Source organism: Cloeon dipterum, chromosome 3, assembly GCF_949628265.1.
Source record: "Cloeon dipterum chromosome 3, ieCloDipt1.1, whole genome shotgun sequence".
Taxonomy (NCBI): Eukaryota; Metazoa; Arthropoda; class Insecta; order Ephemeroptera; family Baetidae; genus Cloeon; species Cloeon dipterum.
In genome coordinates, this window is record NC_088788.1 from 22,667,738 (window position 1) to 22,694,824 (window position 27,087).

The 27,087-nt window shown below is 37.7% G+C and overlaps 1 protein-coding gene across 1 annotated transcript; it reads right to left on the reverse strand.

Annotated features, from left to right (window-relative positions):
* Positions 1–127: 127 nt before the first annotated feature.
* Positions 128–26,798, reverse strand: LOC135938951 (neural proliferation differentiation and control protein 1). Its single transcript, XM_065483023.1, has 7 exons — positions 26,313–26,798; positions 8,963–9,253; positions 8,276–8,587; positions 7,045–7,111; positions 4,156–4,320; positions 2,549–2,651; positions 128–2,197 (listed from the first exon to the last, which is right to left on the reverse strand). Exons 1-7 carry the CDS (start codon positions 26,470–26,472, stop codon positions 2,057–2,059), a joined length of 1,239 nt encoding a protein of 412 aa, XP_065339095.1. The 5' UTR covers positions 26,473–26,798; the 3' UTR covers positions 128–2,056.
* Positions 26,799–27,087: the final 289 nt, after the last annotated feature.

Sequence of the window (27,087 nt, forward strand, 5' to 3'; positions counted from 1 at the left end):
ACCTTCAAATCAAATAATTCAAATCTTATATTTCAGTTAATTCAGAAATGAAGAGTGAAATTATAAATAAAAAACATTCATAGGTACACACATCAAAGTGCAAAAACAAAGGAATATAGCAATAAAATAATGCTCATCGAAATCAAATTTATTTAGTACATTTTCATTTATTTTTGGGGAAAATATACACGTAATGGATAATCATGTTTGTTTAGATGAGTGTGAAGATGAGACGGTCTCCTTCACACTCATCTCACAAAAGTTTAAGTCGCTTCACACACTGATTATACCATTTGATAGACAGCTATGTATGTTTAATAAGTGGCTACATCATTTTACGTTCGTGTCTTTGTTTTTAAATAGTGGGACCAAATATGAAAATTGAAAAATATGCATTTTGCATCTCTTCTTTAACAAAAATTTAAAACAACATGCACAATATAATATATATTCTTATAAGTTAACTTAATCATTAAAGTACAGGGAAAAATATACAGGTTGTTGCACTGCATGATACACAATTGAAGAGTTTTAGTCAACAAGAAAATATTTTCATATTTATATATATTTTTCCAATTCTAATTAACATTAGTGACTTAGTTCTGACTCGTACGAAGCCAATCATATATCAACAGCAGTTATATAGGTCTTGTATAAAGTTATTTTCACAATTCAGTTCCTGTTGTATTCACATTGATTCATTAATAGCATTGTGTTATTTTTCGTGCTACAGTTGAGGTAGCAAGAAATACCAAACAAATATTATTTGAGAATGAAAACAGAATTGACTATGTTCTTTGTCTAAAAACTAAAGTTGGTTAGTTCAAAATGATGGATAGGTTGTGGCCAGTTTCAAATTTGCTTAAAATTTTTTTATTCTTCAAAATAATGTGACATTGTTAATATTTCGCAATATCGGCAATATCTTAAAAGTTTAAAAACAACTACTGGGGAGCAGTTCTTTTCTTGTTCTGTTCATTGACTTTTGATTTTTCTTAATTGTATAGAGTGCCTGTCAGTAGATAATTGCAATACCGCGTTTAATTGACGCCATTTATGGTTTTCCAAAAGCTCAGCCGATTTATTAATTTACTAAAGGATTTTTCATTTCATTGATTGTTCATTTTCAAGTTATCATCTCAAATTTCTCTGTGAGAGTAGCGTATAAAAACACAAAGCGGGATTATTCGCAATTACTTATCTTTAAAAACACAACGTTTTTAGGGTTTGAACGCATCGGAGAGCTCCTCTACTTCCTAATTGGGAACTATTGATAGGTGAAGAGTGCGTTTGAATTGATTTGCAGGTCTGGCATTGATTATAAAGCATCATTTTTGTATAATGCAATTGGCATAATTATTTCCTGTATCGCTATTTTATACTCAATTAAAGAGATCGTTCTACTCTCTTTTACACTCATAAATTATTATAATGTTTTCTTTTCTATTTATTTTACAATATTTTTGTGAGTTGAGATCTGTATGTGCTATTTGATAATAAATTTCACACTTTACCAGAAGAAAATTGGTTCCGTTTAAAAGTGAAACTAAGGTGATCTTTCATAGTGGCTCCTACTTATGTGTAATGTATAAGTTCTGCGTTAAAATTCGTCATTTTGTCGTGAGGGTAGCATTTTTAGAAGAGCGTAGGCTTGGAAGATCACAAGAGAGATAAGGTAGGAAAATAATTGTTTCAAGGATGTGCAGGGAATTGTCGTGCAACATTTAATATAATATTTAGCTATGTCATAATATGATATAATTATGTTTAATGGAATTACAAGGGAGTGTGTTTTGCTTTCAAGGAGTTATGTCCAGTCCAGCCATGAAAAAAATGCTATAAAATGTATCCAATCGTCTAAAAGGAAGAAGCACCATTTTTTCTTTTAAATTTCATTCAAAAGATTTCAAATACCACAGATTTCGTATAGTTTCTTTCTCTTAAAACGTTTCTTTAAATTGTTTCATTGGACAGAAAAGATATGGCTTCAAAGAATATATCAAATATTATCATATTTTTTGTGTCAGCTAACGTAAAATCAAGCTTGTTAGTCTGGTTACTTGACGCTGGCAGCCGATGATCTTTTGCTTGAATCTGTCGCGTTAGAGGACTTGTCTTCACTCTTCGCAGGCGTAACCGGAGTAGCGGGTGTCGGGTCATCCAGGAACAGTGGATTTTTCACCTCCATTTCGCAAGTCTATGGAGAAGGATAAAATGAAACTTTTCCCAAAACTTGCTAACAAGAGGTGGAAGTTAAGGACCTTATAATTAAGCTAGTCATATTTCAAAAGTGACTTTGTCTTGGTTATATTAAATTAACTATGTTTCAAGTTGAAGTGAAACCCGTAAAATATATCTCAAAGTGTTAATGCTTGTAGTACTGCTGTGTTTAAGGTTTTCAAAGATTTGCAATAAGAAAAGTAAAACAGTTATTGGGATATCGCACTATGCACGGTTTTCTAAACATACTAGTTTAAATTTTGTGGTTATTTCTGGTTATTTAATTCCTATATATAGCCATTACATTTTAAAGCACTAATTAATTTACCGAAGCAAGTCCTGGGCACTCATAGACCGTGTAGTCTCCTTCGTCGTTTTCGTCATCGCTTTCGGCTTCGGACATTGACCCCCGCCTTTCATTTGCTGCCCTGCTGTAAATATTTTAAACATAATATCAATATTAATGAGATATTATAAACATTTAAATGCTTGATTTTTGTTTATGTGGATCCTAAATGAATTATAAGCACTATTAATTTTTAGTCCACTTAAAGTTAGTAGTGGGAGAATGTCTGTTAATAAATATTGAAACCCCTCACAGGTTGCATTATTGAAAACACCAGATAACATTGATGAAATGTATGATAGTTTTCGCACTCTCTGCGTGCTCACATTTATGAAATACCTGAGTGGATATTTGGGATATAACAATTGATTAAGGAAAGAGTGTGCCTAGTATATACATCAGTGAAATTTCTTTGAGTTTATCAAAAGTACGAAAGAAAACTAGCAAGTATTTCAAGACGATCAAGAGCTAGAAGGCCGCATGCTAGTTTCTTGGCATTGTGTGCCTGCGTTTTTGGTGATATAGGAGCAATAAGAAAATAAATTTCTGGATCAGAACAACCCTTCTCAAATAGAACCGAATTTGGCCGACTATTCCCCCAGAGACGTAACACAGAAGTGCGAATCCCCAAATGTCTGGAAGTAAAGAACTCTCGTGACCTCTCCCGGCAGAAAAAAAAGATCCAACCAAGTTGGATAAAAATTGAATTTTCATCTGGCATGCCGCGTTTCACACAGTTTATTTACTCTCACAACACCACCAGAGCAATAAAAAGCTCCCTTAAATTGTTTTCGCTAGGCAGAGGCCAGCCCCCACACAAGAAAACTCGCCGCGGGATGTGGTTTTCCACAACTTCTTCATTCGAGTTCAGCTGCCTGTTGGAGGCAACAAATGGCACAAGCCAGATTACCCCGCATGCCTTCTCTGCAAATCATCTCTTTTCAGCTTTCCTGTTCGCATAAAGAGGCTAAATCCCTGCTCGCAAGTGCCTCCTTTCGAGGTACTTGCTTTCAAGGGGACGCCTTATTCAATGAGAAATGCGGAGCCATTCGACATTAATCTCTCCATGGCAACTCAGAGAGGGTATTTTCCGCGTTTTAAGGTGTTATAAGTTGACATCTTGAATTTTAAAAGTGTTCTTTTTAACATTAGGACGCTTTCGTTTAGCTGTCGAAATTTATTTAAAAGAGAATTTTGAAAATATCTACCAAGAAATAATCATGTACCTTTATGAGGAATAGGTACCTAGCGCACCTTTGCTCCATTGCAGATAAATCATCTATTTTGGCGAGCTCTACAAGTTTAATACGCGGCTTTTATATACTTTTGTCACGGAACTCGATGCAAAAATCATTTGATTGGCATGTGCATCGACTTCCTCTTTCAAAATTGCTTCACTCAGCACAAGCTCGTCAGATTTGATGAATATTCTCTAACACTTCCTTGTAGTTCTAAAAATAAATCTGATTTCTCGCTGTGCGAAATTGTTTAGGAAACGAAGTGCAATCCAGCTCTGTTTCTTGGAACTCCGTGAATATGATAAATGTACGTTGGGGGAAATTCGGAGAGCAATAAAAAAATCAACTCACCTTTCCATGGCGATGATCTGCTGTTTCTGGTGTTGATAGTGGTACATCTGGGCGGACTGGGCCAGCCTTCTGTCCCCAGAGGTTGGCGAAACGTCTTTATTGGGGCCAGTCACGCCGTACGCCGGGTATTCAACGTCTGCGGTCGCTTTTGCATTCCTCTGCAACCTGAAGCCAAATTCCAGGTGAATTCAAATTGCGGACCGCTATTTCGAGCCTTTTCAGACGTGCTAGCTTTGAAGCGGAACATAAAATTTTAAACGTGTCCTCCTGTTTATGACACATGTCAACGCCACCGCGGCGCACTCATGCCCGTGGTAATAAGTGGTGGAAACGTGTTTCCCTTGGCTGTTGTGCTGGTGCACCATCAAACATTCACGCCAATTGATCCTCCAGGCAACGGTGGTTTAATTATTCAGCGCAATGATTCACCTCAATAGCCACTCGATGTACAAACGAGACTTAATTTAGCTCAGTAAATTGATCGGAAAATAAGTCAGCCAGTTGATTGGACTCCAAGCTTATCTGATACATATAGCAATAGTTATTCTATTGTTGAGTAATAAAATATTTTTGGATCGTTCCAATTATTAAAATTTCACATACTGCAAACCACGTATTTGTTTTGTGAGAGACGCAGTTGAAATGCGATAAGGGTTGAGGGGAGCTGAATATACATGTATGTACACATATAATACAAAAACAAGAGTGCGTGCGTATAACTCACTCTCTGAGAGACGAAGGACAATATCATCTGTGGTTTGAGTTCTAAACTGCGTGATGCGGGCTCTTTCGCGTGCTCTTCCTCTTTCTCAATTAAGAAGAAGCTTTTTATTTCTACATTGTTTTGTTTCTCAACCAACGTACTTTTCTCGTCAGCAAGTTTCATCTTGAGGCATATATCCTAATGGGTAATGCCCAAAGCGGATATAATGATTTTTACAAACGCGCATATTTTTGGAACGATTTTAGGCTTCATATTCATTTTATGCACAAATATTATTTACAGCTATCTTATTTCAGCTTATTTGCGTCCGGAATAAAATAAATAAGTTGTCGTGGAAGAATCCAAACTTAGATTCTTAATCTCGCTTAATTGGGGTAGCAATTCGATATTTTTGTGGGGGTAAAATAGGCTCAAAGGATATTGAGCAGCAGCCACGCATAATTAATCATACTTAATTGTGAAAGTAAAATTTGCATAATGAGGTTCACTTGGTATGCTAGATAAAACACCCTTTGACATTTTTCACGGAATGATGCAAAGGTCTTTCAAAACAAGCAGTGTGCGTGAGCAATCTGCAACTATAATCTTGTCTCGCTCACAATTGAATAGAAACTCTTGGTACGGGTGTAAAGAGTTGACTTTGTTACTTGAGCGAAGGGAACGCAAACGCACACAAAAGAGAACCTCGGATCAGGACAAAAGATCGTTTGAATGGAATGATTATATAGCTTGGAAAACTCACAGGTCATCCCTGATGGAGTAAATCCTGAACACAACCTCGTCCAGCAGTGCCCTGATGGTGTTGAGCATCGCCCTGGGGCATGCTGGTGGAGGCGCGCGAAATTCACAACTGCGTCGGGTGAGCCCCAAGAGCGAAGCAACCCGCACGCGCACTTGGCGTCTTCTCCAGCAAATTTTGTGTGGAGTATATTGTACACTCCGTTTAAATGCGCTGATTCTTTTGACACGCCTTTCTCTTAATTTTATACTGTCTAACGGTATGTATTCTATTAAAAAAAAATTAATTTTCAACTGAACATAATTATTATATTCATAGTGCGATAGTGCATTTGTCTTGTGTTTCCACATTATTTTAATTAAATAGTAAAAAGTCAATATGACATTACCCGAATTAATATTTGAAAAACGGGGGTTTGCCGAATGTTCAGCTGAAAAATAAGTCCCACAAAGTTTTCGAGCAGTGGTTGGAGGACTGTGCAGCAATCAATGATTTGACTTCTGCAAAGTTTGCATTTAATCAGAGTTACGTGATTGCAGTTGGAAACGGTAAACAACGAAGGCAAACAAACTGATTAGCACGCAGAAAAACTTGGCAGAAAGAAGGGCGACGTCGACCGTGCCGTAAGGTTCGTTGTATCGATCCCGCAGGGATAAAACTTTTTCACGGCTTTATTGACAACTTGGTTAAATTGCTTCCTTCTTCCCGACGTAAGTCCTCGAGAGAAAAAATATTACCGTAATTTATTTCTTTTCTACCTTCAAATCACCATGAAAAACTTGTGGAGCCATAATTCGTTTGGCGCAAGGAAATAAAAGGGAAGTCTCTTGTTCCTTCATTGCTAATCAACTGTCAGCAGGCAAAATTTACCCAAATCACTTAGCAAGCACGCAGCATCTACGCGAGCGTAAGGACCACTGCATTATATGCAAGGACGGAAACCAGCGTTGCTGATACAAAATGTGTTTGCAAGGCTTCTGCGAACTTTGATGGAGCGAGTTGAACGCTCTCTGCCATCAACATTGATTGATTAGAATTCCTTGCAAAGCGTGCGTGGCAGGGTGGTCTATCTGCCCGCCTCAGATCATCTTCGTAGGATGCGCCAAGCATGGATTAAACCGCATTTTCCACTCAAAGGAGCTCACAACCGCAGCAAAATTGTTCAGCTGTGCCGGGTTCCTGATGTAGAAATGATTGGATGATTTGCTGTGACTCGCAAGGTTTTAATTCCGAAACTGGGTCGTTTATTGGAGGGAGTGTATGCTCGAAGTCGGCCTATATAAGCTCTTGCGAGCTGCGACTAAGAGGTGTGTGTGCGGGGTTATTACGTTGGTGGATTACACAACCGGCGGATTACTCTCGGTAGTAAAGGAGGATGCGTGGGGAAAGAAAATTAACTATAGGTTTTTTTATTTCATGTACTCACTTGTACCAGCAGATTCCAGTTGCTATGACAGCGACAATTCCTGCAGCACTGCAACCCGCAATTATCGCTGCAACGAGATATATATATTTTGTGAGTTGGTGATGATAAAGAAATTTTCGCAATTGATTTATAAAATGTTACAATGGTCACTCCCCATAACCAAGCAGAGAAGGAATTGATGTCTTAAAATGAATTAATTGCAAAGAAAATAAAGTCGCACACGTTTTCATATTCTACAAGCTGTTTCGGTTTTTTAATTGATGATTTAAATTATATTAACTTAACTAGTTTCATCAATTGAATAAATACAAAAGCAAAAATAATAAGCCATGCATTAATTTTTTCTCTTTGAATGCCGATTTTATTAAATTAATCGTAATTAACAGAATCATATCATGAATTAATTTTTCAATTGAACTTCTTAGCAACACGTGATATAAATAATTTTGGAAGCGATTTATCAATTAAAACAAACCCTTTATACTAAGCGGAGCTATTTTTTTGGAAACGACTGCACATCCAAAAAAAACTCTATCGCAAGATTTGCATGACCTCACCCGCTACCACCAGCAACTAAATATACCCTCGCAGCGATCGATTGCCACCCTTAGTTGGACTTAAGAGCGGTAGAGGGTGCCGAGTGGAGCAGGCAGCGGCAAAGTGTGAGTGTGTTTGTGCTGTGCTGCTTTGACCTTTTACGCCGAGTCGTTACTGCTGAGCAAATAATGTGACGTTTATTCTTCCACACAGCAGCAGCACGGATGGAAAGCCTCCTTTTGTGTGTTTTGGCAAGAGAGGGGGCTGCTCAAGTGGATTGTGCAAAAGAATGCTTCGCGTGTGATTTATAACGATCCAATTACGCTCAGCAGGAGCGACAACAATTCCGCCAAGATGGATTTTGACCCAAAGTAAACAATCGGAGAGATGAAGAGCAAGAGGATATTATTCGATATATTCGCAGAAAATATTACTATGTGCTTGATCATATTTGTAGTGCTCCTCTGCTCGCAAACAATGTAATAGGCGATAGAAAAGTTTTACGTCTTTGTGCCTGTGAGGGCAGTGCTAATCCATTATTAAAAAGTATGCAACCTGCACAACTTAAAAGTAAAGCATGCTGCATATTCTAATTAAAAATTGTTCTTAAAACGTATTTCAATGAAAATACCAGATTAAAAATATTTCAGAGTTAAATAGAAGAATATTAATTGTTGTGTATCAAAAAACTCACCCAGGAAATAAACTTCTGAGTCTGTTTCCTCAGGAACTGGCTCCTGAAGCACCCTGGCATGGTGGTCAGGCAATGGTTCGTGAGTGGTGGTCGATGGAGGCGTGGGCGACGGGGTGCTCTTTCTTTGGTGCTTTATTTTTCTCGGAGCATTTGTCTGCGGCTGCTCAACAAACAAAGGAGGCTCGGGGTTTGCCGGAGGAATGGGCCGACCACCTCCTCTCTGCATGACGCCACCAGCCTCGAAGTTCCTCAGGGGACGATCACTAAGGTCGTTATTGTCCAGTGGGTAGTATTTGGCTCCATTCCAAATAGCTGTGGAATTGATGTGACCATGTAATAATAAAGAGTGAAAATTGAATTTTTCTATTTATAACATAAATTTCGTCAAAACGAGGAAATTGCGCTGAGTGCAGTCTGCCTTTATTGGATAATTTGAAATTGCTGATAAAGCTCGATAAGAAACAAGCCCTTCAATAAAAATCTTTCTACTGGTACCACGCAAAAAGAACGCGAAAACAGATTTAATGAAATAAAAATCTAAATTGGCGTTTGTTTGCAATTTACAATTTATATGTTCACAATAGCTTTTAAGCCAGCAGACCAGAACAAAGGCCTGTGAGTTTGTAAAGGCTCAGAAGGAACACTTCGTTAGTTCTAATTTTATCTTAAGTTTTAGTTTAAACTTACGCTCTGCTAAATACGAGTTGCCATCTTCATCGTCCTCAGGCTCTGGTGGTTTAGGCAAGTAGTACCTGGGATCTGACGGGTTGACCGCAAAGTAGGGCTCATGTTGAGACTCTCTGCCACCCGGCAGGGGTGGAAATTGATAAGAAAATTCACCACCAGGACCAATCATTTCAGGGGAATAGCCATATTCAGCCACTCTGGCAGCAGCCTCTCGTTCTCGTTCTCGAAGGTGTCGTTGCTGAAGGATGGCCGCTACTTGGTCAATCATCAACTCCTCAGGGGTGATATCTCCTGAAATGATAGCACCATTAAATTCATCATTAAATTATTTTGGGAAAATTTTGAATTCGAGAAAATTAAAAATTTCTCATTTGATAAATATGTTCTGTGGGCTGTGGGTCTGCTCGAAATGATTTGCGGATGAAGTTCTATTTATTTCGTGAACCGTCGCAGATCAATAAACGACCGCGTATAGTTTTATATGCACGACGTAAAAGCTGCCTCCAGCTCATCTCCGTCGGCTGAATAAAATATTCAAATTGGTTCTGCCCTTGCTAACACACTTCCGACCGTCCTCCACCCGACCGTGCAGACACGCAGCCAACCAAACGTGTACTCTCCCTGCACTTCCAGTAATGTGACAGTGTGCGGGGGAGAGATACACGGGTTGTTGCATACGCAGTATAAACGCGCAAAACATATTGCGAAGCACGTAGAGTGACAACCTTAGCAGATTATCACATCAGGGAGCCGTAACATACAGCAACTATTATTTCGATTAGGGGTCATATTTGTATGCAAATTCAGTATTTTAGTTCAAGGAAATATAATAAACGCTTCGTAACATTGAACACAATATGGGAAATGTAGCTAACAATTTCAAGGTAGTTTTGCTGCTTTCCAAACGCAGCAGCGTTTAGTTCAATTATGTCAGTCGTGCAATACCACTTCCTTCCGCCCAAGGGGTCTATGAACGTGAACGAGTATTTCATAACCGATTAAGCGAACCGACTGAGGGGGAGCAGCTATCACTTTTTTCTTGCTGATAAGGAATTATCTCAACAATTTGCATTACGAATTTGAATAAGTTTTTCTCCTTTGAAGCATGTGCCAAAGACATGGGTCTGGCAACGATTCTAATGCTCATTAGCCGGGACTCTGCTATGTGTTTGTGCTCATCCATAATTGAGCACCGCGAGCAAGCAGCTGGAGAGGCACCATTTCTTAAGAACCCTTGCACTTGTCAAGCGCCCCACTTGTGCAGATAAAGGCCTGCCTCACGAGCTCGGTTGCTTTACGTGCTTCTATCTGCTGTTTAACTTGTCGATCTATTGTTTTCCCTTCTGCTACCATTGGGGGCGAAACTGACTTCACACTGAACATCAGCGAGTGCGGCTTATTTTGTCATTCATATAGTGTTAACCGACTATTTATCATAGCTCACAACTACAAAGCAGACTGAGAAGGGAAAGGGGACTCAAGATTTCTTGGCTTAGTGAAATTCTTTTCCAAAAGAATGTGTAATGATGTGCTCTTTAAGGACAATATGCATGCAATATGACTTCTCTTCCATGCGCTTACATTCGGCGCAGAGATTATCAATGGAGCACACAATACTTTGGAATTTATATTAGCTCTAACTTACTTATCTTTATTGGAAATGTGTAAGAGATAGATAAAAAGAATTCGCCATTATACGAATAAAAACACGTCCGATCTAAATTGAAGACAATATTCAAAAGCAAAGCGTTGATTTAGAGGTATATTTAGATTTTATTGAGAATAAGGCTTAGATTTTATTGGTCTTGCGTTTCGTGCACTTCACTACAATCGCAAGTTTAAATCACAAAAAAAAAACAATATTAAATATCTTTGTTGTCCCTTGCGTTCACTAACTTCGCATTAATTCTGAATAATGTCAGTTTCGGTTCAAGAATCTGTTTACCTTGGCGTAAGGGAGACACATGTTTTGCCTTCTGTCAGGGTTTTACCTGACGATATTACGATCGCATTAATAATTGTTCCGCACCGATATGTATTTACGTTAACTTTCGGGCACCCACAAGGGAGAGCGGAGGGAGAAACTCAGGTATCAATAAAGGCAACGCCAGAGCCTCCCCCTCACGAGCACACGACCCGCTCGCACCAACGCACTCGCTCTCCTGACGGCACACGAGCAAGAGGGTAACTCTCTCGCTCCCCCGCTCGTCCCTCTGGGTAGCCACGCTGTGTACTGTCGCTGCTATCTACAATAAACTGGTATGGTATAGTAACTGGGCATTTTCCCTTCTTGTCCACCCTGCACCCTGTAAAGTCTACTTTGGCCACAGAAGAACAAACTCTGACCTCGTGATAGGGAGAAGGCGCGCCGGCAGGGCCGACTGCGCCCATTCGGCGGCCCTGCCCCGCGTCGCTGACATGTGGAGGCACACCGGCGAGATGACCCGTAAGTTATATGTCAGCCCTCACGAGCGAAGTTTTTTTTTCTGTTGCCAAAGTGCCCTCCCAAACCCAGCCCTCCAAATTTTTTTTTGACCCGAAACCCCCCCAACAAGCGCGTAATTTCCTCCTAAAGGACATGTAAAATCGAACTTACGTACGCGTCAGGCAAATTTTGTAAATATTGTATAATTTAAAATATGTCAGGTGCACATTAGGCGATCTAATTTTTTCTTTGCACGCTGAGACATACGTAAATTTAAAATGGACGGTAAATCTTTGAAAATCGGACGCCGGTTGCTCGATGAATTTTTCGGTGAAAGTACAGAGGACGTTGAATTATTCCTACAGGACTTACACGTAATTAGGAAACTCTCTGGAATGACAGAAGATGAAACGTTTAATGTTCTTGAAAGCAAATTACAAGGACACGCGAAAAACTGGTTTTTGCAGTGGGAATGTGACCCATTAAATGTAAATAAGGGACTTGATGAACTTTTGAACGATTTGAAAAGTTGGCACAATGATTTCAAACACTCGTACTACGTTAATAACCCGAGAAAACATAGCGAGCCGCGAGATTCTTCCCCTTTCTCAGATAGCGATCAATCTACCGATAATTTTGGGACAGATTACACCTTTAGAGTCAGCCGAGACTGTAAGAAAAAATCAAAAACACAAAAGGAGGAAAAAGATGAACTAATTTTACTCCTCCTCAAACAGTTGCAACAAAAAGAAGAGCAATTGCGCACTCTTCAAGTGGCACCTTGCACCGCACAAAACACATACGCGTTAACTTCACCTCATACTAATTATGTACTCATGAAAACCCCGCTACCTATACAACAACAGTTCGTGGAAATTCTTCCTCAGCCGCAACCACAGCATGTTTTCCCAATTTACCAATACCCAGCCGAGTACCCGTCGTACCAAATGCACCCACCACCAGACTTCGCACCTGCCTACCAAACGGCACCCCAGTCAGAACAACAGCAATTTTTCCCATACCGAGCCCCCAAAATTTGTTTCAAATGCAACCGCAGTGGACACATTAGAAAACAATGCAGATCACGCGTAGGAGATGCGCATCGCGGAAATAGGAGACAAAATTACTCTTCGCGCACGCACGGCCATATAACATCTCAGCCGGCAACGACATGCGGCAATCCACCAAACGCGATTTTTCCCCAGAACGCGCACTCGACTCAAACGCGAAAGGTACTCCATAACATGACGGTTTATGCACCCAAATCAGCAGCAAACCCAGAAAAGAAGAATCAAAAAGGGGTATCGTCAATCACGCAAAATCAAAGCCTCGCCAGGGAACGAACTCATGTAAATATTGTAAATTCCATTTCCTCCAAAGAAGCCAAGTCTCCAGTTCCCTCGGAAAAGGGTAATTCGCAACAACAAAAGCACGCGATTAACCAAATATCGTTCTCATCAGTGCCAAAATCAAGTTCAACCGAGTATTTTAATTTGTCATATTTTCAAGACGAAAACCAAAAGCCAGTAGTGAATTTGCACGAACAAAAGAGAGAAGTTTCGCACACAACCGGATTTGTAGCTCAAAGTGAATTAATATCCGAAAAAAGAGCTCCAGAACATGCATGTACATTGGCGGAAACCAAAAATGCCGGAATAACTGGACAAGTAGAGTCATTCCAATCAGGTCAGGTGAAAAATGAGATTGGAAGATCTAACGTTAAGAAAAAGAAAACTCCAAAGAAGATCAATTCACAAGGGAAAATTGTACGTACAAAATTAGAAAATGCGCAAAAGGCTGAAATTCAAATTGCAAAAGACACTGCTATAGAAAATGACGTAGTTGTAAATAAGTTCGAACCGCAGAAAAAAGCGTTAATCAGTACAGCAGAAAATAGCATCAAATTGCCAGGAATATGTGTAGTAGATACTGTAGCAGCAGTTAAGCAAGAAACTAATAACTTGAATGAGCGCGAAAATCACGTTGACAACGGTGATAAAACTATTCCCAGTGACAGGAGTAAGGAAAAAATTGAAATTCCTTTGAAACTAAAACCCATTATCAAGAACACAGTAGATTTTTTACGAAATCTTGGGAACTTTAGTAGCAAGTGGCGCAATAAGCGAAAGCACAAAAAAGACAACACGAAAACCTTCGAAATGGTAAAAATACCGAAAAGCGAGGTATTGCCGAACAACCCAGAGAACGGTTGAGATTTAAAGTTGCATATGTAAAATATTCTTGTAAAGTAATTTTAGCATTTCGATTTGTGAAATTTACATTCAGTAATTTGAACGTCAAACGCTTTTCTTCGAAAAATGTGCATGATTTTCCAAATAAATAAATTAGGTACGATTTCCTTTCAAGAAAGGACATGAAACAAATTTGACATGACGGAATACAAATATTCCTAAAAGCAGTATTGATAAATTTTCCTCTACGCGCAGTAAAAATATAAAGAAGAACGGAATGATCCGTATATGAAATCCAGGTTGTCACAAGGTTATCGAATTTTTAAGGTCCCGATCGCAGATTTTTTTAAAAGTAAATTAACGTCCACAAAAGAAAAAACGACGGTATATTTTCTTTTTCTTCTTCCTTCATACTGATTTCTTAAGGTCAGGTCTCTAGATCTCTCTACAGGAATGTGTATTATATTAATCCAGGTCAATGAACCAAGCCACAATGACAACTAAACCCCCGTCCCTTAACTTTTCACTCGCCAGCACAAAGCGTAAAATAAAGCTTCAAACGTTAGCAAACAATAGAGCACAGCATAAAAGCCTTTACTACACAAATTCTCATCACAGGTAGCGCAATTTTTATTCAAAAATATACTAAATCAAATCCTACCCCCTAAAAGTCACCAAAAAACCAACAATGTCTCCTCAAATTCATTTCCCACGAATTCTCTGTAAATCATCCAAGTTACATCATTAACAACAAAGAGGTTTAGAACCTATATCACCAGGAGTTCCAACTTTCTTCCTCATACAAAAATAACTTTTCTTTAAAAAATATCCCCAACCTAGAGTTCATAAATAAATAAACCTTTGTCATCTTTCAAATTCAAAAGCCTCTAAATAGTTCTCACGAAGCAGCAAGACATTAAAGCTTTAAGTTCATACAGGTCAAAGAACCCTATTTTAAGAGGATCAAAGCAGCACAAGAGACATTGTATCGCAGTAATCTTTTGTCGTAAAAAAAGGACAAATTTTTCCCCCCCTTTAAAGAATTAGACCGACCGCCCACTAAAGAAAATCTCACGCTCGCCCTCTGACAAACGAAACACATCTGTTTTAGAAGGTCAAGCGAACAATTAACCATGAGATACCTTTGTGCTTGGTTCTATACAAAAAAAAATGTTATTGTTAAGTTCTTACAAAGCTAAAAAATTCCTATCTTTTTATGAAGCATTGATACATTCTGCTCTTTCATCTATTATTACGATTTCTTAATGTATTTAATTTTTGTCACATTCTTATTTCTCTGTTTTAATATGAACACAATACTCAATACCCATACATTAAGTTTTAAGTAATGAATTAATATGGCAGGAACACGCAATTAGGTTTAATAATAAAGTGCAGAAAGCTTTCCCGTGATTCAGAACCAAGAAGGAGATAAATCCAATTGTTAGTTTATACTCCTAGGGCAACACAAATATTAGTCGCGGTTTTATTTAATTTTTCATTACGCGACACACACTTGGTCAAGATTTGAGGTTAACAATACCTCAATCTTCCAACGTGGGCAGAAAATTCCGGCCAATCGGGCAGTTGACTCAAATTCGATTTTTTATCTTAATTTTAAGAGCGCGCAAATTTTTTTATATTAGTTTTAAAGAGGTCAACTGTTTCATTTCTTTAATAATTAGTGGTTGCAATTGACGGTTACAGGACAGAAGCGAGATAGTATGTCACAAAATTGAATTTTTTTATATCTTGGTTACATTTCGGAAACACACGGTTTTTGGATAATGATTGAAGAGAAATGACAAGTAAAGAATGAGTTATCACTGCGTTAAACCCTGCATAGGAAATTAAGAGTTATGGAAATTTCACAGAATTTCGTGAAAATAAAAAGAAAATAATGAGTATGTATGTTGCGATAAAAGCAGCGGCTTATTTGCACCATCAAGGTGAACATAATATGTGTTTCGAAACTCTAATTTTTTGGTATACTTTTCCAATATACCTCAACGGTACGTGTGAGCATGGTAGACACAAAACGAGACGAACTTCTAGATATTCACGATATTAAAGGAAAAAGGTTCAAAACAAAGTGGCGATAATTTATAAAAGTTATGCATATGATACTCAATGAGTAAAGATATTTCTCGAGTCTAGTTTTCTCAAAGCGATCAAAGGGACACTTTTGTAGAATGTAAAGTCAAAGCATTAAGCGCGACAAGGAGGAAAAAGAGAAATTGAGCGTAAAATATCCACCTCGAACCACCAGGAAACTCACCAATATAACAAAGCGTATACATACGTGACTAAACCTTAAGTTCTGAAGCAAAGAACTGTTTATTTTGTTGGAATAGAAAGAATACATGAAGCCAAAAAAAAAAAGAAGGCAATTCTAAAAGTATTTATCCCTCTGATAAATGGCGAATCCCATTAAATCGCTTCTCTGATGAGTTCTATTGATTTAGCATTAAAGACAAGGTACTTCAATTAAACATGGAATGTGTATATATATTTTAGTTATTAATAGAGTATTGACATGACACCCTTCTCACTGCTCAAATCAAGAAATTATAATGAATATGCAATCAGATATTCATTTAATAGCAAAAAGAGAGTTAAACAAAAAGCGCCTAACCCCCCCCCCCCATTCCCGCGCGCCAGCCAGCCATAAGAAAATTTAATTTATTTTATTAAAATTCTCAACGAAACCCCAATGCTAACGTAACTTTTAATTCAAATCAATTCCGTGATTGGAAGCCTTTTAGCATAATTTAATAGAATCACTTCGATTTCAATAAACCATATCACTCAAATCTATTTTAAAATTCGAACAACTCACGATCCTTTATCTTTTTTTTTCATTTAATAAATTAAAAGATATTAAATTTTCATAAAAAAAAAAAAAAAAAAAAAAAATATTAATTATTCAATCATTTTGCAATTTTCATAGTTTGATAAATTTTGGGAGACTGGACTTTATTAACGTTTGGAAGTCACTTGGCAAATCTAGTCCTGTGTTTTTGCATGGCCAGCAAAACACAGATCTTAGCCTGAGGATTTCTGACTGCTAATATAGGCAGAAGGCAAATAAATATTACTAACATCTCATAAGTATTTCAACTTACTGCAACGCGTGAGCAGCCAAGTTAGTAATAATTATGACTGATTGTTGGTCTTATTCTTTAGCCGAGTTGAATAATAGTCCAGTGAACCGCAGTTAAAGAAAAATTAATTTCATTGGAAACATAATTAGAGAAAAAGATAGTTATTAGCAAAGCAGATTTTGTAATCTTGAGAGATTTTTGAGCATAGCATGACATAAGTGACAGAGACAGAGAAATAGAAACAGACACGCGGCGGCGGCAGTAGCGTTGGTTTAACATAATAGAAAATTACTCCCGGTTAGGCATGCAACAGCAATAATGTACGCAGAGGCAGAGTGTAGCAAACATAAAACATTTTTGTGACATTATACAAAAAATTCACCACACATTTCTAATACAATTTACGGTTACAATTTTTTTTCAAAAAAATAAAGGGTATCAACATTGTCAATGTCAATACTTGTAAATATAAACAATTAGTCTCGACGATTACTACAAGAAAAGTCGTGCATCTCCCCTAACTCCCTGTTCTGTTCTAATTAAATTTTATTTTCAGTTTAATTTCGTATTCTTTTCAGATTCTTTGAAATGCTCATGTTAAAGCAATAATCAGGTAGAGAATTAATTTTGAGTAGCCTTGAGTTTAAAGAGTTTTGAGAGTTGAATTGATTTAAGAAATAAATTAAAAAGCTAGATTATTGTAAATAAGATAACAAGTTGAATTAATAATTTCGAAATACTGAGCATTTCCAACGATAATTTAAATTTTACCTAACTAAGAGTATAACAATGGCACAGATATTAAAGTTATTAATCCTTTAAAAAAAAAATAGATGTTTAATATTTAAAATATAATATCAAATTGATTAATTTCCATTAATGAGTTATTTTTATTAATTACAAAATAGAAGATTTGATTAAATTTTGAGTAAATACCAGCAATGAAATTGAACAAAACTAATATACTTTGTAAAATTTACAGAAGCCCGACGTTGTTTCCAGTAAATGTATATTGACTACTTCACACATGTTTCCCATCAAGAAAAAAGGCAGACCACGGTTAAAGGTAGATTGTAATTCGAGTTCAACAAATTTGTGTCTCTCAAACAGAAAAAGCAGCAATTTTTTCTCCTTTCTACGAATGCTATTGCAAAGTATAGCCAAAAACAATTAAATTCAACAACTAGATGAGCGTAAATCAAAACCAATTCAGACTGTAAAAAATGGATTCTAATTTTTTTTTGCATAATTGAACATATTATCCCATATCATACTGATCAGACACAATCAAATTAAGTTGGCAACATTAATTTTAATTGGAATGATTTCGTTTGCATTTTCATTATACCACATTTCAAGCATAACATCATTTCTCATTGTGCAAGAAATATATTGAATTTAGCAATAATAGCAATCCCGCCGAAACGACAGACTCAACATCGATTTAATACGAAAAAAAGAAGACATTTTCACAAACATCATACCCCACAGTTTCTGCCAGAAACGTAAATACAACACACTGACACAAAAAACCAACACGTGAGAAAACCGACAAATTAATATGAAATTAAATTCATTCATTCTTGAGCAATAATACACAAAATCAACACTAAAATCACAAATAAATTTCGTTCTTTTTTTTTAATTTACGGAGGTCAAAGATTTAACAACACTACACCTTCATACATATATAAATTGCGTACCAATAAATTCTCACTTTATGTCCTCCATCAAAACCTTATATTACGGCAATTTTAAATAACCTTAGGAAATAAAATATTTTTCACGAGCCCACCACTCCCATGATACACTGTTAAATTGGACGGAATGATCATTTCAAAACAAAACACACACACTTTCATGGCTTAAACTCTATGCCACATTTTTCCCCTAATTCAGCAACTCTACTCTAGAACACATTAAAACACCCTTGTTTACACAAAATGACTAATTTTGCCAAAAAGCAGCAAAACAAGAAATAACAGAAAAGAAATGGAATTGATGGATTTAGTAGTAAATTAACGTATTTTTCAACATTTTCAAATATTCATGTATGCTATATAGCTGCTCAAATTAAGTTACAAAGTTTATGGATATAAAGAATATAAACGCTTAGAAAAAGAGTATATCGTTGATCTTTATAAAATAATAATTCATATTCAAGACAAATTATTTAGTTTGGATACAACAGTAAAATTTGATAGACATTGATTTTGCACTATAATCATTTTATGCAAGCATTTAATTTTTTTTCCTTTTGTTTTATTTTCCGATTTGTTTATAATATAATTTTTCATCTTATTCTCACGATGGAATTGAAATTTTGAATTTTAAGGCACCAGCAGTAAGAAGTTTTTTTTTAAGTTCACAGACAAACAAAGTAACGTACATTTAGTGCCATTTCCTGTAAATACTTTCCACTGTACCTATATATTCCACTTATGGGCACATAACCCGAAGAAGCAGTCACAGAGAGTAACTCCTAAACGAAACTCTGGAATTGACCATAAGGATGTGGCACACGAAAAAGCAGACCCCTGGAAAATCAAAGAAGCCACAACTTTAACAAGCGCGCCCGGTCCGTTTTGAAGTGGTACCTGAAACAGATGACCCCTGGAAAATCAAGGAACCTTCCAGCCAAAGACTATTGTGACTCTGCCATTCCACAACAATGCGACCCTATCTATCACCTGCAGCAAACATTCGAGTGTACCTAGTAGCACCGTAGGTTCGGTCAGCAAGTGCAGATATATCCATAACGAAACGAACATTTGCAACAAATGGACCCAGACAGTACGACATTTTCGAAAAGATGACAAACAAGTGTTGTGCAGTGCTATAACCAAAACAATGACATTTACTCATAGTGCAACGGACGCGAGTGTTATATTATTATGTTCGGTATATTTCTTTAATTTAACGACGAAGAATTGTATTCATTTTCATTCTATCTCAGCAAACGGTTGTCCAAATTAGATATAAGCAATTTTTTTTCACTTTCCAAGGTAACAAAACGGACAGCCTTTCAAACGTGTTCAAGAAGTTTTCTTTGTTTTGTTCAGATTAGGCAATCAAGGGACACAACGCGAATATCGTTTCCTTATTAATTTTACTTAAATTTAAGATAGATATTCATTTGCCAGATCTTAGCATACTTTAATTTATTAAGTTACATTATATCACATTAAGCGTTAAATTTATTCCACATTAACATTTTGCTATCGGAGTATTTTCTTTTCTTCTTTATTTCAAATCGCGATTCATTAACAAGAAAAAAAAAAGAAACCATCCAACCAATTCATTACTTTAAACATTTATAGTGGTAATTTGATTTGTGAAGAATTGCTCTCTATTTGACTCAGAACGAGGAAGTTTGGGTAAAATCCTGGAAAAAACCTCGTCAACTGATTACAGCAGCGTGTGTGATTACACACATGGAACATCACACCAATCATCATTCAGTCCTCAGGGCTTGGAAGATCCGGCCGCCGTTATAATATATCACTCACGACCACAGAATCATCTAGCATCGCCCCAAGATTTGCTTGCAACCAACAACTATGCTCCTACATGCAGCTGTCTTAAACGTTCAAGACCGATAATTCCCACTTACCTCACTTGGTTGAGAGCAAATAATTTACCTGTCACTTTTCCTCTAGAATTTTTTCATCTTTTCATGCGCTCCACCTTTTATTTAAATTGTTTTGTAAATTTCGAACTCTAATTTGCCAATTTTTTTCTTTGCTGGTTGGAGGTGTAGAAGGTGTTCTACCATTTAATTACAATTAACGTTTAATATAAATCTCCGAAAGTGAAGGTTAGACACCTAAGACACACATTAGAAAACACATACACACATCTACACTTTGATACATACTTATAGTTAAGATTTGAAAGAAAAATTAGATTAAACTGAGGTAATTAGGGCACACAAACAACACAAACACATGAATACACAATTATGTCCGAAATTAAAATGTAAACACGGGATATAAATCAAATGTTAGAATTAAGAAAAAACAAGAAAACAAAAAACCAAACCCCAATGAGATGTCAGGGTTTTACCTGACGATATTACGATCGCATTAATAATTGTTCCGCACCGATATGTATTTACGTTAACTTTCGGGCACCCACAAGGGAGAGCGGAGGGAGAAACTCAGGTATCAATAAAGGCAACGCCAGAGCCTCCCCCTCACGAGCACACGACCCGCTCGCACCAACGCACTCGCTCTCCTGACGGCACACGAGCAAGAGGGTAACTCTCTCGCTCCCCCGCTCGTCCCTCTGGGTAGCCACGCTGTGTACTGTCGCTGCTATCTACAATAAACTGGTATGGTATAGTAACTGGGCATTTTCCCTTCTTGTCCACCCTGCACCCTGTAAAGTCTACTTTGGCCACAGAAGAACAAACTCTGACCTCGTGATAGGGAGAAGGCGCGCCGGCAGGGCCGACTGCGCCCATTCGGCGGCCCTGCCCCGCGTCGCTGACACCTTCCCAAGGAAGCAATAACAATCAGCAAAGTTTTACGCCCACGCAAAAATGGCATTATCAGCGGCAGCGCATTCAGTGAAAAAAAGAGTCGCAGGCAAACTGTTGCTCCTCTTGTTCTCATATACAGGCAGGGCAGGGGCAACACGGGGGTGGGTGGGGGCCCACTGAGGGTGATGACGTCAAAGCGGCAGCGCACCAGATGAATTACATCTTTTAGCAAAAATCGATCGTCGACTACGAGCCATGAAAACGCGCGACTGAATTCCCTCCACACACGTGAATGGAGCCATGTTCTGAGATTTTTCCTCACAAACTTAACTCACTCGAAGGTTAAAATTACAAAAAGAAAATCCAGCAACGACATCAAAACTTATAAATTAGTCCCCAGATGGCATATTATACAATATATCTTTATTTTAAATTTAAAAAATAATCTAGGTAACTTAAAATCTTAAGAATTTCCAATGACTCAATAAGTTACTAACTAAGTGATCTATTAAATCACATCACTCTGTTTTAAATTTGTATACTGCATTCTTAAAGCAACATATTTGCTTGATTGATCTATGAAAAATATATGACTTTGTCACTTGGCTTATTAGAGAAGCGTTACACACCCGGTCTGTATGGACGCTTCCTTGAGAAGCCATATAATATTAATATAATTATGCTAGCCTTAACCAAATGTCTAATAATCCATTTCAAAGAAACCAGCATTGTAGCACAACTTTGACTGTATCCTTGTTTTTTTGCGAGTCATTATTACATTTTGCGTGATTAATTACTCTTAAATGTCCTAATTTTTCCGCCATCTCTCTATCCCTCCTAGCCTTTTTATGGGTTAAATATAAATAAAAACTCTGCGATCGCGATCGTAAAAACTATTCCAATAAATATTTTTTTGTTATCACGTTTCCCTTATCAGTATTTTATCTGCACTTTATACAAGTTATGGTTTTGATTAAACTTTCAATATAAAGGAAAATTTTCCTAGTGGAAAGTAAATTTATGTATAAAACTTTTTTCTAGTGTGTATGTTCTATTATACATCTACCAGCATTGAAGAATGTACACCGCAAACCATCGATCCTTTATTGAAAAGTTAATCTCTGTCATAAGTTTAAAGCATATCTTCTGGGATCAAATAAAATATGAGAGAAGCTAAAGCCATATAAAGAATGAGCAAAGTCGAGCGCTGGAAGCATTTTCTTTGATATAGTCTGTTTTACAGAAAGAGTAACCCTTTCACACGCTACTCTGACACGAAATAAGCGGTTGCCATGGCAACTACTTCCTTCTCTTGCTAAATAACAATGTATCTCTATGATTTGCCCCCTCATTTCTCTCTTTTAGAATTTATTTCCTTGCACCCGCAGAACCTAGTAACAAACGTTGTTAAAGGCATCTGCTGGATCAGAGCCAGCAATCTTTCGGAGAAGACAAGATCAGGAAACAAAGGCAAACTTTCTCGGAATTATCTGCACTGGGGTGGCAACGGGAATGGGACTTATGATTTTGATTTTAAGAAAAAGGATAAATAGTGTCATCGTAAATTTATAAAGTGTATATTTATAGTAGCATACATCCTTCACGCTTAGCATATTTTTATCTGCGTCTTGGCGGCAGAGTCTGTAGGGTGAAGCAAAATCAGATTTAAATCTGAGATTGAATCATAGAATTTGGAGAAAAGATTGGTATGCAATGGACCATACCTTATCAAATTAATATTCACTCCAAAGAAACACACATAAATTTTTTATTCATTACTTTAATTTAGTCGATAATATGTTGCAGAGGAGACAACAAATAAGAAGGATATACACTGAAGGGGTGACTGGATATAATAAAAATCGTGACATCATCGGAGCTGGAGAGCAGATGCTGATAATCCCAAAGCGTCGGTTTAATTAATTTTACCGAACGGGCGCGAGAGGAATCAAGAACACCTGCTCGCTTGTCTCTGTTTTAATTTGCTCAGCACGGGAGCGTTCTGTGCGCACGTGATGATCGGCTCATGTAAAGCAGAGGGAGAACTGCTTTCTTGCTATTGACCTTAGTTCCGTGCGCGAATGTTGCGCGCGAGAGTGATAATGAAGCACATCCACGTAGGGCACAATTATGCAAATAAATAAAATGCACTCTGCGTTTAGCGATAGATTGACAGGCACGAGAAGCAGGCGGGCGTGTACCCTCATGAACTCGAATTCTGCCTGATCACGATTGAAAACGGTTGCTTACACCAAATGTGTCAGTCCGCATTACTAAATTGCCTTAATCACGTAAATTTTATCCTGGAAGTCTAACTGATTTTTTCTCAGGGAAGCTGTGACTCTCGGAACACGGTTTTAAATACATTTTCATGCTGATTGATTTCTTGGTAGAAATAAAAAAAATACGTGATCACTTTGGAAATGGATATTTTTTAACTTTACACTATAACCATCAACAAACAGCTAATGCGGCGGTGCCATATGCCTCCTGTCGATAAAGGGCAAAGAGCGATAACATAATATTTTTGTTTCCGATTTATTTCTAAATCGTCTAAAAAGATATGCTGTGCTGCTGCTTGAATTTGTTTTCTCATTTATATACAAACAGCTAGAGTTCCTTGATTCTCATTAAACTAAAAAAAACTGATCATTACAGAAGCTAAATGTTGGGAATTCTGTTGTTATTATCTCTTATGGAAATGTATTAAAAGCTATTATATGCTAAGCTAGGAAGGATGTTTTCGCGTCTATCACCAAGGCCGGTAAATACTTAAAACCACAAACATCTTCCGAAGACCGTGAAACCCTTACACGTCAATGGGTTTTTTATTCAAAATTGCCCTCATAAAATTTGATGTAATTAAAATAATGTTTTCCCATTGGAATAATCTTGAACATGACTAAAAACATAGCACCAAAAATGAAATAAGGCAGCCTCTTTTTGACCCTGTTATTTATGAAATAATTAACACAGATAATTTTATATTTTGATGATTTTGATTTAGTTATATTTAGTTATCTTTTTAAGAAATCTTGGTAAAGAAAAATAGTAAAATGTTTGGGTAATTAAGCTTTTGACTTTTCCTGCGCGTATTATAAAATTAGGATATTGTGTAATTTACAGTCTTATAGATATGAGTATTAAAATATGTATTATGAGCACTTAAACAACTTGTTGTCAAGCGGGATAAACATCCAGCAGTTATGGAGGGTGAAAAAATGTCTAGAAAAATGCGTACTCCTTGCTCAATGCTTTGATGGAATCCACGTCTTCAACAAGCCCGCCTGTTTATCATGATTCAGCGGCTGTGGGAAATTGCCAATTTATAACATTCTAGCCATCTACACCTAATGACAAGTTGCATGAAAAGTGGGGCAGAAAATAGGGCAAACAGCAAGCTCTCAGCTCCGAGAAAATGCATCTCGCGCAGGCTGCATCAACCTTGTGGCTGTTCGGTGAGCCTTTTCTCAATCCCCAAGGACTGTATACATGTAGTAGCTGCTGTTTAATTCACTAATAAGTCCCAAAAAATGATTCTGCTACTTCCTAATAGAGGCGTTAATGAAAGCCGAAATTAATAAAGGAATATTAACCAAATCAGATTTGTTGACTCCAAATTTTTGTTCATTATAAAACTTTACCCATGGATTCTATATAGATTAAAGGAACAATTATTTATAGCCCTGGCGTGACGAAAAATCAGACAATATAGTAAAATGCAAAATAAATCAATATTATCTAAATTATTTATTTATCAAATAATTTTATTAAATTGAGTATTTATTATTCTGTTAATATGCAGATTAAATTTTACGGGCAATCTATCGCATTGTGCAACCCCGCGCTTTTTAAAAACGACCCACTTTTACTTTGAAAGTGTGCCTTTTTCATTCCAATGAGTTGAGAAAGTTTCGGAAAATAGCGAGTCAAGGCGCCAACACGTTTTCTGCTCACTGCTGGACGATAACCTCAATAAATTTATCGCGCGCTCTCTCGAATAATTATCAGGCGTGGGCAGCGAACTTTAGCATGTGATTCACTTTTCGCTTGACTTCCTTTACTATGAGTGCTTGGGCAATTTCCAATTCCGCTGCTTGCCACCTTTGACGCCTGTCTTTGTGAAATAAAATATCCCTTGAGACTGCCTTGGTCTCATTTTCAGAATCAACTGTCCAGTCTTCAACACCTTAAATAGCACTTTTATGTTTTATCAATGATATCAATTTGGAACTAGAGAGGAAAATTAGGAGTCGCTGACGATTAATATCATGCATTAAAATTGCCTGTCAGCGCCCAACTCTTATTCTGAATGAACGAGCATCTGCATCAAACCCGAAAACTCATGGGAGCTGGCAAAGGAAGAGAGGAAGAGCAAGAGAGAAAGAGACGCAGTAGAAGTGGCGGGGTTTGCTGCAACTCGGAAGAGAGCAAGCTGACAAAAGGAGCAAAATAAGTACGACGAGAAGGAACTTCACGTTGCCTTTTGTTGGAGAGCTCTTTTCATTCGCATCGTGTGTTTTGCGCAAATAAGTGCTGCTTATAATATTCTGTGCAATGTTCCACTCATAGTGTATGGAAGCTGTAAACCGAGGATTCTTTCAAAGCGTGCGCCCAAAGTGGTTTTTGCTTGACTTTTCTTGCTCCTCCCACAGTTATGTGCAAGTTTGTTAACACGTGTTGTACACCAATAAATTATTAATAAAACACTACCATGAGGACTTAAGCAAAAAACCTTAAAAAGAGTTTCTTGCAGTTGAAGAGATGTGACAACTGGCCAGTTTAGGTTGAAGCTCGTTTGAGTATGGAATAAAATTAGCACATTTGGAAATAAATTTGGCTTAAAAATAACATTTTTACCTATTTTTCTTTTGGCGTCTGGTACATCTAATCCCTAATTTGGACCCTGCCAAGTTGGATCTGCGATTGCGCTAATTTTTTTCAATGAAACATGAAAAACCAACGTCCCACACACACACAAACTATCGAACACGGTGTCCATTCACGGCAAAAATGATGTAACGCCACTCAATATAGGCAAAATCGAATACAAACCCCCACGGCCAAAACAAACGACGTAGCAACCCCGATATAATTGGGGAGACCCTAGGAGCGGGGGCGGAGAAATGCGACAGTTGGCACTCACCTGAGTAGAGTTGCCTGGCCGAAGCGAGTTGGAGGGCGAAAAGCAGCACCACCGCCGCTGCCGACACCATGCTGCCGAGGGCGCACACCGCTCGTCGACCGGCCGAGCCGCCTACTCCATGGTGTCGGCGACGGGCAATCAATAAATTTGTACCCTGCATTCCATGCGGGGCTGCCGGAGTAATCTGGGCTCGCTTCGCTGCTGCTGCTGCTCGCTCGCCTGTTAGTTAGGCCACCCGGCGCACGCGTGCTGCACCCATGCCGACGTCATTCATGCCCTCTCGCTCTCCCTTCTCGCCACTTGTTACACGCCCTGCACCATTTTCGACCCCCTTCGGTTACCACGGCCGATTTCGACGGGATGAATTTCGAATTTTCTCGTCCTCTAAACGAGAATCACAATTTCGATAGTGTCTTATTCCGGCTGGTGCGATTCCCTGTTTTGTGCAGGCCGGGACTTTGTGTTGCGTTCGCTACACTGCTGCCTAGCTGTTATCTTTTATTTTCTTCTGCGGGTTCCGTTTGCCTGAGAGTGGCGGGGGCAAATAAATATTATGCAAATTGTGCTGCCATCACTCGTGCTAAGCCACACGCCACACAGCTCGCAGACTAAGGCGAACTGTTAAATATCTTTTAATGTTATAGGGAGAATTTGCATCCCGCGTAACGCACTCAAATCATGAAAGATAATTATATAAATTTTGTATTCATACAAATTCTTCTACAAGAAAATTTCGTAAATAATACAACACTATAATATACAGCTCAAAGCGTGT